Below are 16,023 nucleotides of genomic sequence, written 5' to 3'. Positions count from 1 at the left end.
GATGGCTCGTCGATCGAATTGGAAGACGAAACACAATGGTCTACAACAACATTCCTTTTATTATTGGACCAATCCTTGCCACCTTTTCCGTAAACTATGCCATGCTTATGATTGGCAGAATTATCACTGGCTTTGCTGTTGGTATAGCCAGTGCTGTAGTACCAACCTATATTAGTGAAATTTCACCTCCTCAAAAACGTGGAGCTTTAGGATTAGTATGAAGAAAAAGGAAAAAGAAGAAAGAAGAAATCTAAATCCCTAACTCTTTTTCTTTTCTATTTCTATTTTTAGTTAAGACAATCAACTATAACATTTGGTATAATGTCAGCATCATTAATAGCATATCGATTAATACATTATAATCAAGGATGGAGATATATGTTTTTAATATCAATTGCTCCATCTATTCTTCAATTGGTATTGAGTTATTGGTTTGTTGAAACACCAAGATGGTTATTATCAAAAGATCGTACTGCCGATGCTGTCCAAGTACTCGTTAAACTTGATCCATCCTCAACAAAGGATCAAGTAAATAATCAAATTCAAAAAATTTATTCAAATATTAATCAACAAAAAGGTGATGATGATTGGTTTCAATTATTTAAATTGTATGAAAAAATAGAAAAACAATGTAAATCATTATATCCATTTATTTATTTTTACTCTCTCTCTCTCTCTTTGTTTAGAAAATATTTTAAAGTTTATTTAATTGGATTTGGATTAAGTATGTTTCAACAATTTGTAGGAATTAATTGTGTAAATTATTATAGTGCAACTATATTACAAAGTGCAGGATTTGCAAAGGATATGGCAGTTTTAATATCTGGATTGGTTGGAACGCCACAGATGATTATGATGTTTGGTTCAATTTGGTTAATCGATCGGTTTGGACGTCGTCCACTTTTACTGATTAGTGATGTTGGTATGGTTGTAGGCCTAGGTGTATTGGGATATGCCTTTTTGGGAACGGCTGGTACCACTGGTCACATTGCAGAGTCGTATCGTGCATGGATGGCAGTTGGAGGCATGGTATTTTACAAATTGGCATTCTCTGTGGGTATGGGTCCCATTCCACTCATGGTGGCATCTGAAATCTATCCATCTAAAATAAGAGGCAAGGCAATGTCGATTGTCAGTTTTTTGAATTGGTTGGCCAATTTCATTGCAAACATTACCTTTTTACCCATCCAAGAATGGGTTGGTCAAGCTGGTAGTTACTTTATTTTCGCTGGTGTCACCCTGGCCTGTCTCATCTTTACCTATCTCTGGGTACCAGAAACAAAAGGTGTCACCATTGAAGAATTATCTAAAAAATTGGTCAAAGAAGATAATAATAATAACGATCCTTTACAAAATATAAATTAAAAAGAATAATAATAATAATAATAATATTCTTTATTTAATTATTTAATTAATTCTTTAGGTTAATTTCATTGGTTGAACATGAACACCTCTACCAGATTTAATTTGGGATCTTATTTTCTTTTCAACTAATCTTCTTTCATTACCAAACGATGGTTCATCGTAGAGTGCTAATTGATCCTTTCTGAGAATAGATGCTTGAGTTAGGATCTTTTCCATCTTGTCCAAACAATTCTTTTCATTTAGTTTTGCTTTTGGATATTTGGATGAAGAGACTATAAATTCACCTTGATCATTGATACTAGAGGAATAGTTTTTCTTCAAATAACTTTTACAATGGTCACTTATCCAATCTGCTTGAAACAAGTTGATTTTCGCAACAACCTCTTTTTCTGCATTATTTATATTATATCCTCCTTTTCCATCTTCTGTTGGATATTTAAATATCACTTTACCTCTTGGTACATGAATTTTAAATTGTTTTGATATTTGATGTTTCTAGTACAAAAAAACAAAGAAGAGGAAGAATGTGAATAAGAGTAAAAGAGTATATATTACTCATCATTTATACATACAATACCACTACTACTATAATAATTTAATGTTTCTAAACTACCAATGTTTGTTGGTTGTTTAAATAAAAAACTAATTGTTCCTTTAATCATTTCTTTTTTTTTTTCTTTTATACAATTATTATTATTATTTACACTATATACAATATTTATCTATGTTTATCTATATCTGCACTCACTATTCCAATGAAAAATAAACAAGCAATGTGAACTGTTTAACCACAACAATTGTGTGAAATTAAATTTTTCATTAATGAAAAAATCAAGTTCAATGAAATATTACCTGGGATCTTTCTTTGCACTCTGATCAGATCTGTTTTGTTGACTTTTTAGTTTAATTAATTTATTTCTTTTTGTTTTTTTTATTTAGTCATTTTTTAAAGTTCATCACCACTACCAAATAAATCATCATCATCATCCTTTGTATCAGATGGTTTACTTGTATCTTTTTGTTCTTCTTGTTTATCCATTTCTTGATCCTTTTGATCATTTTCTTCTTGATCACTTGAATCTCTAGATTTCTTTTCTTCTCCTTCTTCATCATCTTCTTCTCCTTCCTTTCCTTCCTTTTGTTGTTTTTCTTTTTTCTTTTTATCTCTTTTTTCTCTTCGTTTTTCCTTCTTTTCTTTCTTTTTCTCCTTTTTGGCCTTCTTTTTCTCCTTTTTATCGACAGTGTATTCTTCGTCACTTGATTCTTCGGCACCTCTCTTTTTCTTTTTGGCACTTCCATAGTCTTCATCTTTTTCTTCTCTTTCCTTGTCTGCTCTGGCGGCATTCCAACTGGCACGATATTCCTCGGCCATACGTTGATGTTCTTCCTCCTTTGCCTTTTTGGCCTCTTCTTGTTCCTTTTCCTCTCTTTCTCTTTCATCGGCTCTCTTTTTAGCCTCAACCGCAGCACTCTCTCTCTTTTTAGCATTTTCAGTTTCCAAATCTTCCAATGATTTTAATTCCTCTCCTACCTTTTTTGCCAATTCAGTCAAAGATAATAAATGAGTTTTACATCTTTTAACATCGTAATTTGGTTTTTGAGTTTTTTGAGAGACAAGATTCATCAATAAATGACGAGCATATACAACCTCTCTATTGACACTTGCAACCTCTGGAAGAGATTTGTTTGGTTTCTCCAAAATGGCCATCGATTGAGATTCAATGGCCAATGCCAAGTTGTACCAAAGTGCAAGATTCGATGGTGAAAAATGAATTGCCTTTTTCAATATTTGTTTACATTCTTGATAACGACGTGCCAAGAAATATGCTTTTGATAAATATCCATAAATTGCTTCCATATCTTTAGTATTATTACATTTTTTTAAACTTCCTTCATACTAGAAATAAAAAGAAAGATTAATATATTAATGTCCTTTCTATTATTTTTGTTTTTTTTTTTTTACCAATTTAATAGCATTATCAAATAAATTTCTAGACATGTAAACATGAGCCAAATTAACTGATATGGTTGAAACATCGATAGCAGATTCACGAAGTTGAATAAAGATTTCAGTTGCAAGGAGGAGATTGTTTTTGGCGGCAGCGACCATACCCAAACCATTGGCAGCATAGATATTGTCATTGTGACGAGACAAGATTCTAGAGTAGAATGATTCAGCAATAGAGAGATACTTTTCCGACTTTTCAGGGTACTGATACTTGGCGTTGAAATAGATATTGGCCAATGCAATACTGGCATATGGATCATTCTTGTTGACAACCTCGAGGATTTGTTCAAACTTTTTCTGAGCATGATTCCATTGCTCGTTGGAGAGGTGGAGTGCACCATAGAGTGACCAAGTCTCTGGCGAGTTGGGGTCAATGTTGAGTGCTTCCTTGTACCATTCTCCACTTTCATAGCTGTTGCCTTCACTCTTGGCAATGGCACCAAGTCTAAGATAACAATCCATATAGTTGGGATGTTCCTTGATGATTCCCTTGTACAGTTGACGAGCCTGATCAAATTTATTCATCGATTCGTACAATCTAGCAAGATTATAGGTCGTGGTGATATTAACAGCCTTGAAATCCTCCAATTTATGACCAGATGCTTCGATCACCTTGAGATACAATTTCTCTGCATTTGAAAATGATCCCTTTCTATGATTTAATACTGCCATATTATTTAATATTTCAGTTGATATTTCAATTCCATCTTTTTTTAATAAATTAATTCCTTTTTCATATGCTAAAAAAAAAGAATAATAATAAAAATAAAATAAAAAAGAAGATTAATATTATATTCTTTTTTTTCTATTTTTTCTATTTTTTTATATTTTACCATCAAGAGAAGAAGAAACATCAGAAGATTCTAATAATTGAGCCAATTCTAACCAATTTGAAGAATCATTTGGATTTAATAGAGTTGTTTTCATTAGGACATTTTTGATTTTTTCAATGTTTTTCGATTGTGATGATACTTTGTAGAGACTACCAAGGATTTGAAGTGCTTCGTAGTTTTCTGGTTGTTTTTCCAAAACTGCTTCAAAACAACCGACAGCCTTTTCATAGTCGTTGTTGTGAAGGTAGACTTGACCAAGACCAAATTGGGCCAAGTAGAAATCGGGTGATTTGAGGGTTGCTTGATGATAGTTTTGAAGAGCTTCGTTCCACTTGTCAGTAGCATGGTATGCCTTGGCAATGATATAACTAGCCTCTGCTTTGATTTGGTTAATGTCAGTGTTGGACATGGCTGCCTGTGCCAAGGCATGTACCTTGGTATAATCACCCTTGTAGAAAAAGTGGTTGGCCAATTGGTTGAGTACGATTGGATTGTTGGGTGCCAACTCGTACGCCTGAACAATAAGTTTCATGCCAGTGTCAATGTCACCTTGATTGGTATGGATTGTTGCCAACGCCACCAACGCATCTACATTGTCCAAATCAATCTCCAATACTCTTTGGAATGCCTTTTTGGCCGCCTCGATCTTGCCCAACTTGTAGAAACAGTATCCCAATCCCAAACGGACCGATGCAGACACTGGATTCTGTATCAATAACTTTTGTAATGATTCAACTGCTTTATTAATTTCTCCTTTATTAAATAATACACATGACTAAATGTAAAGAAAAGAAAAGATTAATAAAAAGTATACATATATTTGTCTATTTCTTATTTCTCTATGTTTCTTACATAACCCAATTTAGCAGGGAAAAGAGGTAAAGTTGTTGAAGTATTTGAATTGTGAGTATTACTACTAGCAGAGAGAGCTTGTTGAAAGTTGAGAGCAGCACGATCAACCTCACCCTTGGCCAACAAGAGTGCAGCCTTGCCGATAAAAGTTAGAGGCTGACGAGGATCAATACGATCGGCCTTTGTGAATCTATAGGTTGCTTCTTGGTAATAGTCTTCCTTTTTACCTTTATCCTTTTCAACATTACCCAGCTGTGTATAGTATGATGCCATTGCATTCAACATGGCTATTCTTTCAAACTTTGAATCCTTGTAAAACTCTTCTGCTGCTGGATCCAATGCAATCCCAAGTAATGTCTTAAAGTCATCTATATGATTTTGTTTATAATATTCAATCTAATAGAATAGAATAGAATAGATAGAAGAAAGGAGAAAGAGGATTAGATCTTAATCCTACTGATTATGAAAGTATACTTTAAAACACATACAGCTATTTGTAACCAAATGTCAAGTGGTGCAACTTCACCTCTTAATATTTCAATGACATCCTTTACACTTGGTAAATTGTCAGATGATACTGATACATATCTTTCAGATCCACGAATTGGAATATAAATATTTGGTGATGAGGATGAGGAAGAAGAAGAAGAAGAAGGAGCAGTGGTTGTAGATGATGAATAAGATGAAGATGAATATGATGATGAGTTGTTATATGAACTTGTCATTTTTTTGTTGTTATCTATCTTTTCGAGAGAAGATGATTAATTGTATATTATTATATAACTTTCTCTATCTATCTATCTATCTATCTCTATCTCTCTTATCACTCTTACTCGACTTTTGAAATTGATCTTCTTGTTTTGGAGGTTGATACTTCGCGAAAAATTTTAAAAAAAAAAAGAATGGTTGGATTCAAACTCATAGTATTGTGCTTACTTTATTTATTTTATTTATATGATGGAATCATTATCATTATTATCTTTATCTCCTCTACCATGGATAATACAATCAGAGATTATTTATATAGTATGTAATTATAGAAGGAATGAATTTCATCGAATGATTAAAGCAGAGGATGTATTTCATGTGGCTGGTGTGTCGAGACGGTGGAGAGATACTGTTAAATCATCGTTGCGTTTAAACTGGAAGATTGAAATTGAAAGACATAGTCTTGAAGATTACTGTTTGCATACTGAAAACTCGTATAATCTATTGTCGGGCCACCATCATACCATCGCATTGGATGTTGGCAGAGCTGACGGTACTGCTCCAACAAACAGACAATACGTCACTGCCAACCACGAGTGGTTCAGAGATGATATTATTGCAAGAATGTCACAAATTAATATAAACCATGGTACTAGATCACTTGGTTGGATGCCTGTTATTGGCAATGACCCACTGATCTCACTCGTACAAATGACTTGCCATTACGGTGCAAGGATATGGTCATTAAACTTGTTTCAACATTTAGAGAGTTTGGATATTACTTTTGATGGAAATACCACCGATCAAATACCATCAATACTTGAAAACTGTCTACATCTAAAGACTCTTAGGATGACCGTAACAGGTGTCTTGCATCACCCAGAGGACCTTGAAACGGTGTTTGCAAATGTACCTAGTACAGTCACTAAAATAGTATGGGGCAACCAATACTATTCCCAACCCAAGGTGTATGTCCCAACATACAATCCACTCCCATTCCATCTCTTGCCAACGTCTGTCCGTCAACTCGCCATTTGGAATGCTTCACAAATATGTACCCAAGCATACTATGACTTTGTAATGAACAACTCGATTCAGAAAATAGCCCAACTCAACTTGTCCACTCTGGAATGCATCGAATTTCTATCATCCCATTTGTCGCCTGTCAAAAACTTGCGTCTACATCTAGCTACCACACCGCCGCCAACAATCGACATCACTGGAAAAGCATTGGTGCCACCAATGGTAGAGGTGTTGACACTAGGACTCGACATTTTAGGTGCACAGACAGTGGTGGAAGGGATTTTCAATCATAGTGGTCCATTACCAAACCTACATAGATTAAACTTGGATATACGTGTATCCAGTCTCCACACTATCATCCTATTTATCCAAAACAGCAAGTCACTTAGAGTTATCGATCTATGTGTACAACAACTATTCGGTAGGTTAGATCTTTTAGATCAACTTTTGGATGCGGTGGCCACCAGTCCCTCTATTCAAAAGATGTATTTAAAACCAACAGGAGATAGCATTTTGGAATGTCTCATCAAAAAACAATCACAATTCAACCATCTATTGACCATTATCGATGAAGATGAGCAGACCATCATCAATACACATAATAATCATATTGATTTATCTTCCTATACAATTGCGAAATAAACATTAATTGGTAAGGGAAAAAAAAAAAAACAAAAAAAGTTAGTAAATGAAAGAAATTTATCTTTTCTTACCTTTTGTTTGTTGTAAATGAATGATTTTTTGAAGTTGTTGCTCCATTTCGTATACACATCACAATTTAAATACACCTATTATCTGTTCCACACGAAATGGAACAACAACAACAATATTCTCCCATTCCAGCGGTTGTCCTCATAGATGATCCGCCTTTTCGAGAAAAAAGCCACCAACATGATTCCCTAATCGATCAGTAGATGTTCTGCAAACGAGAATGTTGATGATTACTTACCAGTATAGGGTTTGCTCTGAGCTAAAAGACCAACCCCTGAATCACTATTTGAAATGTAAACAACTTCTATATTTGACTTTAATCGATGATACTTTCAACCCAACATCTATCCAACTTACAAATCAATCTACATCTATTTTAAAATTATTTGTATTCATTATTAAAAATGAATTTAATTAAATGATGAGTTGATTTTGGTTGGACCGCCTTAATTTAAACAAAAATAGATGGATCACCCCAAAAATAGTTGATTCCTCTGATGCTAGTTGTTTGATTGATTTTTATTTCTATTTCATTTCTTTAACTAAACGACTTGACATCCAAACATCATGAAGTTGATCATAAAGTTCTTGAGTGAGGGAAACTTTGTAGGGAGTTGGATTACTGGCGCGTAGGTGGTCTTCACGGATGTGAGTGAGTTGTTCGAGACAAAAAGATCGGATATCTTCGAGTCTTGGAAGAGGGTCAACGAGGGACCCCTTGTCAAATACTAATTGATGTAGCTTTTGTACTTTGGATGGTGTCACAATGACACGTTTTTGTTCTTCAAATGGATGCAGGCAGAGAATCTTTTGGCCAGGTTGGGGCACTTGGTCTGCGATCTTTTTCTTGTCACAGTTGGCACCGCTATAGGTGAGCAGGTCAATGAGTGGGTGACCGGCCTCTCCAATGAGACGGTAGGCGTCTTTTCTTCCGGGTAATGTGACCTTGTTGGTTTCTTGTGACAACTTGATACGTGGCAATCCGTTGATTTCGACTAGTTTGTAGACACATCCGAGTGCAGGTTGAGCCTGACATGTGACGAGGTTGGTACCGATGGCAAACACGTCAATCTCGTGTCCCTGGCGATTCAGTGCCAAAATGGTGTTTTCATTGAGATCATTGCTTGCTACAATCTGCATCTTGGCGAAAAAGTCGATAGAGTATCTTTGACCGACTTGTTGGAACATCTTGCGCGACTCTTTTGACAAATAAGACAAGTCACCACTATCCAAACGGATGCCGAGTGCTTGATACCCAATTTCGTTCAATGCCAACGCAACGCTGATAAAGTTGGGTACGCCTGACCCCAAAGTATCATAAGTGTCGACCAATGCCAAAAATCCTTTTGGAAAAGTACGTGCATACGCTACAAACGCAACCAACTCGCTCGTAACCGTCTTGATATCTAGCTCTTTCAAGTACTTGAGTGCCATGTCGAGTAGGTTGTGCGACTTGCCATTGGCATCTTTGATGGTCTGGTCGGGCAGATCATCGGTGCTGTGGTAGCTCGTGACAAAGCTGTGTGCGTGTGTACCCTTGACCGGGATACCAAAGAAGCAGTGAGCCAACACATTGCTGGTACCATCTGCACCTCCCAAATACGCATATCTCGATGCCGACATGGCACCGTCTGGACCCTGCGCACGACGCAGTCCAAACTCGAGCATGATCTTGTCCTTTCCAACAGCGAGACGGTGACGTGCAGCATTGGTGGCGATCAAACTGGCAAAGTTGACCAAACACAACAAGGTGGTTTCGAGCAACTGACAAATGGCGAGTGGACCCTCTACACGAACCAATGGCACACGTGGAAAGACCACAGACCCCTCTTTGATGGCGTATAGTGACACGTCTGACGAATCGAGTTGACGAAGATACTCGATAAAGCCAGGATCGCAATCTGGAATCAATTCGCGCACATGATTCAACTCGGCCTCGGTGTAGTGAAAGTCACTAACAAAACGAATGACCTCTTCCAAACCTGCAAACACTGTAAACTCACCACCAAATGGGTTCTTTCTAAAGTAGAGATCGAAAACTGTCGGAATGTCATGTCTATTGTTCTTCCACAAACTATATGCCATCGTAATCTGATACATGTCTGTTAAAAGTGGTGTAACAAACCCATTCAATGGTTTGATCTTTCCTTCCATTGTATTCTCCTCATCTTCATAGATATAACTAACTGTAGTTGCTCTCTTTAATTCTCTTGAATGTAATTGATGTGATCCTCCATTTGTTGTTGAAGCAGAAGCATTATTAGATTCTGGTTTCTTTCTTTTTGTTGGTGTTGATTGTGACATGTTTTTTGTGATATATATATATATAGATATAGGTATGGGTATATGTAATAACTTTTAACTAAAAAAAAAAAAAGGAAAAGAAGTATCAAAAATTTATTAAAAATCTAATTTACTATTAATAGAAAGATCTAATAATTGATAGTAACAGTTATTAATAATAAATGTATATATAAATAAATAAATAAAGATAAAGATGGTGAGAGATAAATATATATACAATGAGATATATTTGGGTTGTGTGAATGATTAGTCGAAAACTTCTAATTTTGAAGATACCCCATTTAATATTTTCTAAAACAAAAATCTATCATTCCAAGAATGACCCGAATCAGCATTCAATGATGATAATATTATTAAAGTTTTTAGATTATGACTTTTAGAATTCTATATAGTTCGAACCTCCCAGGAGAGATGCTATAGAATATATGAAAACGAATCATGATGATAATGATGATGATGGTATCGAGTGAGGATCCTTCTTCCTTCCTCATCTTTGTTGTTTGTGTGTTTTTAAAAATTTTATTAATTAGATAATTATTACTAGTTAATATTATTATTATATTATTATTATTATTATTATTATTGAGTATTTGCGTAACGCTTGGTCCAATCCCTGGCTAAAAAAAAAGAGATAAAAGAAAAGAAAAAGTGTCAATATTAGATCGTGTTCGAATATTCTCTCTCTTTGATTTTGTTGTTGTTGTAACATACCAGTCGCAATTGCATCCTTTTCATTTGATTTCCAGTGTTCAGCAACATCGTTGGCAAGGGGATCGTCTGGGTTTGGTGCAGATAAAAGGGCTTGAATTGAAAGTAGTACAGTACGAATTTGAAGTGCTGGACTCCACTTGTCTTTTAAAATATCCAAACATATTCTACCTAATTTATCGATATTTGGATGATATATCTTGGTGAGGAAACGTACTTTTGGTGCTGCCATTGGATAATCGTCTGTCAAGAATAACTCTAAATGAAAAACTCCACCTATACATATATATATATGATGTATCATCCAAGTAAGTAATTGTAACCAATAACATTTTAAAACCAAACCAATTATTAAAACCAATTCCATAATTGTTGTTGAAAAGAAACAATAAAAAAGAGAATAGAGAGAGAGAGAGAGAGTATTACATTAATATCAAATAGTTCAAGTTGACTAGCCAGCAAGCTATTATTATCTATGTTGTTGTTGTTGTTTTAAAAAAGTACCTTCGAATGGTGATTCTACTGGGCCTGAAATAGCAACATTAAAGTATCTAAGATTATCATTGAGTGGTGAGGCACTAATACCTGGTACTGGTTCACTCATTAATCTTTGAGTTTCCTTTAAATATATATATATTATGATTGATTATTGTTAGTATACGTATACTCTATCTACTCCGAAGCATTGAACTGTGTATGAACCTACCTTTACGATTCTCTTTGAAAGCATCATTTTTATATATTATATGTTGTTATTATTATTATTGTTATAAAGAAGAATAAGTTGTGATAGTAGTGAGTAGTAATATTATACAAGGGTAGAGAGAGAATGGTGTCGCTGTGAGGTGTGATGTGTTGTTGTAGTTGTTGTTAGTGTATACAATGACAATGGTTTACTATCGCAAACGTTGTGATACTTGTGTATATATATATTAATATAATATAATATAATAAGATAGATATAATTTGAATATATAGATAGAATATAATAAAAGGAATAAAGCAGGAGTGAAGACAAAAAAAGATAGCAGGAGTGGTGGAGCAGAGCAAGATCAGTTTTGTTTTTTTTTTATTTTTTTTCGCTGTCTCTCCGTCTCCTTGTTCTCATGTTTTATTCTTATTATTATTATTATCAATTATCATATGCTCTGGAATCAAATAATCATCCTATTCATTACATCTATCCTACTTCAAACTCATATTATTATATGTGTCGAACAAAAGAAGGAGTAGGTGACACAGCTAATACCTTTCTCGGGTCTTGTTTAAACAAGTCCAAGTTATAAAGCAAGAACAATAACAAGAACAAGAGCAATCAACAGCATTTGATTGAATCAAAGGAATCTTTACATTCCAGAGACTTATGTCCTCCTCCTCCTCCTCCTCCTCCACTGCAGACTTTGTCTTGGAAACAACAAACCTCCCAATCATCTTTTTTAACCAAATGGTGATGATGATGAAATTAATTTCCAAAAGAAAGACGAGTGATTAGACGAGACAGACAGACATATTGGATATATCCAAAAATATCAGTTTAATGGATACATTTCACCTCGAAGGAAAGTGTGAGGATTATGTAAACAAACCCAAACCAAACAACTACAATAGATTTGAGAGATGGGGACAGACAGACAATGACACAACTCGCGAGTGTTAACATTTTGTATTTTTAGTTTAGAGATACGTGTTTTTATCCAATTGACCAAATTCTGTGTTTTTCTTTGTGTGTGAACAATAAAAATAATAAATAATAATGTCATTCTAACTTTTATAATATGGAGCGACGAAACAAACGGGAAATTATAAAATCAAAAGTTAACCTTTTTCAAATATATCATTTTAAATATATATATATATATATAAATATAGACCAAATATCTACCATATCATAACAATACCAATCAATTATTTATTTATTAATACCAAAACTACCATAGTCAATCAAGATGGACAAATCAAAATTTATTAAATTAATTACAAGTTTAATGATTGGAATATTATTATTTGAAAGTGTATCTGCAATTAATTGTAATGGTTGTAAAGTATATGCATTCAAGAGATACAATATGTGTAAAAGAACTCCAGATGTACCATATCCATGTGAAAATGATTTCCCTATTTATTATGAAAATTGTATTAGTCAAGGATGTCACTACCAACCACATGAATGGGATCTTTCAAATGCTAAAAATTATGATGACAAGGTTTATGATCATCAATAATAAAAAGATAATAAATAAATAAATAAAGATAATAATAGAGTTTTTTTAGATTATACATTAAAATTTTATTATTTTTTTATTTTTTTTTTTGTTTTGGTTAAAAAAAACAACATTAAAAACTCTATTTAAATTGATTGAAGGGTATGGTAAATTATTATTATTATTATTATTAATTATTATTATATGGATATCACTTTTTGTTTTTTTTTGGGTGGTACCAATTATTATTATTATTATTATTATTATTTGTTTTTAAAAAAAAGATAAAATAAATAGATTGAATGGTGAAGATGATTTGATTGATTGTATGTGGGTGGGTAATGATGATGATTATTATTATTATTATTATTATTACTTTTTAGATTGTTAGAAAATTAAAAAAATTGTTTTGTTGTAAGGATGTTGGGGATGTTGGAAATGTTGTTGTTTTTTTTTTGTGTTGTTTTTTGTGTTTTGTTGTTTGGTTGGTAAATAAAAAGTTTGTTATCTCGCACGCGTGTGTGTGTTTAGAGGATATTACATCTCCCCTTCTTCTTGCCAACTGGAGTACCAGTGCTTGGCTTGACAACGTTGTTGTTGTAGTTGGCGTTGCCTCCAGTGGTGATACCACCTTGGAGTTTCTTAATCTCAGAGGCCATGATCATGAAAGCTTGTTCGACGTTGGCAGATGACTTGGCAGAGGTTTCCAAGAATGGGATGCAGGCGGAATCAGCGTATTCCTTGGCGACGTTGGTCTCGACAACCTTCTTCTCAATGAGATCGCATTTGTTACCGACAAGCAAACGGGTGACACTATCGCAAGCGTATCTTTGGATTTCTTGCATCCATTGCTTAACATTGTTGAATGAAACGTGATCAGTAACATCGTATACTACAATGATACCATGTGCACCTCTATAATAACTAGATGTAATGGTTCTGAATCTTTCTTGACCAGCAGTATCCCACTAAAAGTATGATAATAATAATAATAATAATAAAAGACCAAAAATAATATAAGTTTATCCAAATTGATCGAATAATAAATTTCAGAGTTGAATTGAATTGAATGGAATGGAGAATGTTTCGTTGGTTAGTCAAGTTGTAAAAGAAGAGTAATCAATCATATATATATATATAAATATAATCTTTCATTAACATACGATTTGTAATTTAATAATCTTGCCATCAAGGTTGATGGTACGGATCTTGAAATCTACACCAATGGTGGAGATGTAACTCTCTGTGTAAGTATCATCAGCAAATCTTAACAATAAACAAGATTTTCCGACACCACTGTCACCAATCAATAATAATTTGAATAAATAGTCACTATAGTAATAAATGATAATGTTAATGTTAATATGTTGTATAAGGTCCATAGTTTTAGAGCCCAACATTGAGAATAAACCAAAACCAACCAAACAAGCAAATCGATCAACCAAATCAATCAATCAATACTCTTCTTGATATCGTAAACCTTTATCTCTCTCTCTCTCTCTTTTGAGTATTCGATCATCGAATACTATATAATTGTTTGTTTCATCGATGTTGTTTTGATTATCTTATTATAGTTGGTTGATTGATCCATTTGTTTGTTTGTTTGTTTGTTTGTGTCTAGTCCAATGTTGTTGTTCTATCTCTATTATGTCTATCTTATATATATATCCAACACATACTATTCTGGGTTCATTTTTGGTTATGCTTTCTGTTTTGTTGAAACTAAACAATATAAATTAATATTAACTACTCGGGAAGAAAAGGCGTATGAGACTATAACTACAAAATCAAACTAAATAATGTTGATTCTAAATTTGTGTAAGTAGAGCAAGAGCAAGAGTAGAGTAGATAGTTTGTTTAATATTGAAATAATAATAATAGGTAAAAGTAAAAGAAGATTGATTGGAGATGGATTTGATTGATTGATAGTGTGGTGATGATTTTTTAAAAAATAGAGAAACAAAGAAGTACGTTAGTATTTAGGGTCTGTCTGTCTGTCTGTCTGTCTGTCTGTCTGTCTGTCTGTCTGTCTGTCTGTCTGTCTGTCTGTCTGTCTGTCTGTCTGTCTGTCTGTCAATCAAATCATCATGATGTTGTTTTCATGGTAGTTGTATCGCGAAAGTGTCTATCTATTAATATATTTGTTGTTGTTGATGATTGTCGTGTTTCTCCGTCCCTCTCTTCTATCTCTTTATAGTTCTCCTCTCCTCTCCTCTCCTCTCCTCTCCTCTCCTCTCCTCTCCTCTCCTCTCCTCTCCTCTCCTCTCTTCTCTTCTCTTCTCTAAACGCACCTTTTTATAATGATATAATTTACAGATAATGAGAGAAGAAAAAAAAAAACTATAGTAAAATCTTTGTGAGGAAAATAGTTGCTATCAGGTGTGAAAAAAATTGTTGGAAAAAAAAAAAAAAAAAAAACAATTTTTTTCACACCTGATAGCAACTATTTTCCCCCTTTGATCAAAGAGGCTCCTCCTCAAAAAGATAGCAGATATTGGTATCGTTCATCACACCCACACATTATATATAAACATATATATATATATATACAACACCTTGTGATTATTATACTCATCAAATAAACAAGAATTTAACCCAAATTTAAAAGTAATCAATGATGATGGGTTTTTGGTGTTGGTTGGATTTTAAAGATGTTGGGAAATAAAGATGAGGGTTGTGGGGACAAGCAATTGCAACAAAAAAAAAGATATTAACAAAAAAAAAAAAGTAATACGATGTGGTGGTTGGGTTCGACAATTCATTGGGTTGGTTGCATTCAAATTCCTAGCTTACCTTTAAATTACTTTGCTGGACTTTGTTGTTGTTGATTGAAATGAAATAGACGAGACGAATGATTGTATTAAATAATTGGTTGCATACTTTTAAAAAGTAAATATTAAAAAAAAGGCAGGATGCAGTATTGTATGAATCACATTCAAAGCAAGAAGATGTCTCAATGTTTATGGTGAATTGTGAATGAGAGAAGATCATGTCTGGTCTTCCATCGATCATACTACTACTTCCAGATGGCTGTAAATTTGGGTTTTCTACTTGGAACACTTTGTTTGCGATATTCACAATCCGTCAAAATTTCACCGAACCACATTTTTTGAATTAAATATTTTGAACACTGTGGCAAGAGAGAGAGAGGAAGTAGGAAACCAACAAACAAACACACATAATCCATCATGATTCCAACAAGACTTTTATTAATACCCTTTCGAACTTCCTCCAGTCAACTACTCAATGCCAAACATGGAACAATCCTTTTTGCACCTGGTTGACTTTAAGATTATAGTTTGGTTTAAAA

General features: G+C 33.8%; 10 protein-coding genes across 10 annotated transcripts; 5 read left to right on the top strand and 5 right to left on the bottom strand.

Annotated features, from left to right (window-relative positions):
* Positions 1-35: 35 nt before the first annotated feature.
* DFA_07835 (sugar transporter family protein) lies at positions 36-1,365 on the top strand (the record flags this gene model as incomplete). The annotated part of the gene is made up of 3 exons (XM_004355278.1): positions 36-215; positions 292-608; positions 771-1,365. 3 exons carry the CDS (start codon positions 36-38, stop codon positions 1,363-1,365), a joined length of 1,092 nt encoding a protein of 363 aa, XP_004355330.1.
* A 54-nt stretch (positions 1,366-1,419) lies between these two features.
* DFA_07834 (uncharacterized protein) lies at positions 1,420-2,027 on the bottom strand (the record flags this gene model as incomplete). The annotated part of the gene is made up of 2 exons (XM_004355277.1): positions 1,420-1,860; positions 1,938-2,027. 2 exons carry the CDS (start codon positions 2,025-2,027, stop codon positions 1,420-1,422), a joined length of 531 nt encoding a protein of 176 aa, XP_004355329.1.
* Positions 2,028-2,311: 284 nt separating this feature from the next.
* ctr9 (RNA polymerase II complex component) lies at positions 2,312-5,783 on the bottom strand (the record flags this gene model as incomplete). The annotated part of the gene is made up of 5 exons (XM_004355276.1): positions 2,312-3,262; positions 3,329-4,113; positions 4,207-4,981; positions 5,059-5,454; positions 5,547-5,783. The coding sequence occupies 5 exons, from the start codon at positions 5,781-5,783 to the stop codon at positions 2,312-2,314; spliced, it is 3,144 nt and encodes a 1,047-aa protein (XP_004355328.1).
* Positions 5,784-6,015: 232 nt separating this feature from the next.
* DFA_07832 (uncharacterized protein) lies at positions 6,016-7,431 on the top strand (the record flags this gene model as incomplete). Its single annotated transcript, XM_004355275.1, has 1 exon — positions 6,016-7,431. One exon carries the CDS (start codon positions 6,016-6,018, stop codon positions 7,429-7,431), a length of 1,416 nt encoding a protein of 471 aa, XP_004355327.1.
* Positions 7,432-8,025: 594 nt separating this feature from the next.
* On the bottom strand, positions 8,026-9,804 carry naprt (nicotinate phosphoribosyltransferase-like protein; the record flags this gene model as incomplete). The annotated part of the gene is made up of 1 exon (XM_004355274.1): positions 8,026-9,804. The coding sequence occupies one exon, from the start codon at positions 9,802-9,804 to the stop codon at positions 8,026-8,028; it is 1,779 nt and encodes a 592-aa protein (XP_004355326.1).
* A 579-nt stretch (positions 9,805-10,383) lies between these two features.
* Positions 10,384-11,245, bottom strand: ube2n (putative ubiquitin-conjugating enzyme E2; the record flags this gene model as incomplete). Its single annotated transcript, XM_004355273.1, has 4 exons — positions 10,384-10,421; positions 10,516-10,788; positions 11,017-11,131; positions 11,219-11,245. 4 exons carry the CDS (start codon positions 11,243-11,245, stop codon positions 10,384-10,386), a joined length of 453 nt encoding a protein of 150 aa, XP_004355325.1.
* Positions 11,246-12,458: 1,213 nt separating this feature from the next.
* Positions 12,459-12,734, top strand: DFA_07829 (uncharacterized protein; the record flags this gene model as incomplete). The annotated part of the gene is made up of 1 exon (XM_004355272.1): positions 12,459-12,734. The coding sequence occupies one exon, from the start codon at positions 12,459-12,461 to the stop codon at positions 12,732-12,734; it is 276 nt and encodes a 91-aa protein (XP_004355324.1).
* Positions 12,735-13,240: 506 nt separating this feature from the next.
* On the bottom strand, positions 13,241-14,406 carry rab1B (Rab GTPase; the record flags this gene model as incomplete). The annotated part of the gene is made up of 3 exons (XM_004355271.1): positions 13,241-13,681; positions 13,877-14,045; positions 14,393-14,406. The coding sequence occupies 3 exons, from the start codon at positions 14,404-14,406 to the stop codon at positions 13,241-13,243; spliced, it is 624 nt and encodes a 207-aa protein (XP_004355323.1).
* Positions 14,407-14,512: 106 nt separating this feature from the next.
* DFA_07827 (uncharacterized protein) lies at positions 14,513-14,910 on the top strand (the record flags this gene model as incomplete). Its single annotated transcript, XM_004355270.1, has 2 exons — positions 14,513-14,529; positions 14,697-14,910. 2 exons carry the CDS (start codon positions 14,513-14,515, stop codon positions 14,908-14,910), a joined length of 231 nt encoding a protein of 76 aa, XP_004355322.1.
* Positions 14,911-15,702: 792 nt separating this feature from the next.
* Positions 15,703-15,831, top strand: DFA_07826 (uncharacterized protein; the record flags this gene model as incomplete). The annotated part of the gene is made up of 1 exon (XM_004355269.1): positions 15,703-15,831. One exon carries the CDS (start codon positions 15,703-15,705, stop codon positions 15,829-15,831), a length of 129 nt encoding a protein of 42 aa, XP_004355321.1.
* Positions 15,832-16,023: the final 192 nt, after the last annotated feature.

Source organism: Cavenderia fasciculata (genome assembly GCF_000203815.1).
Source record: "Cavenderia fasciculata unplaced genomic scaffold Scf_ET2XIPL01COFD4-5, whole genome shotgun sequence".
Lineage (NCBI taxonomy): Eukaryota > Evosea > Eumycetozoa > Acytosteliales > Cavenderiaceae > Cavenderia > Cavenderia fasciculata.
The sequence above is the reverse complement of the archived record's forward strand: the minus strand, read 5'-3'. Positions and strand labels throughout refer to the sequence as shown.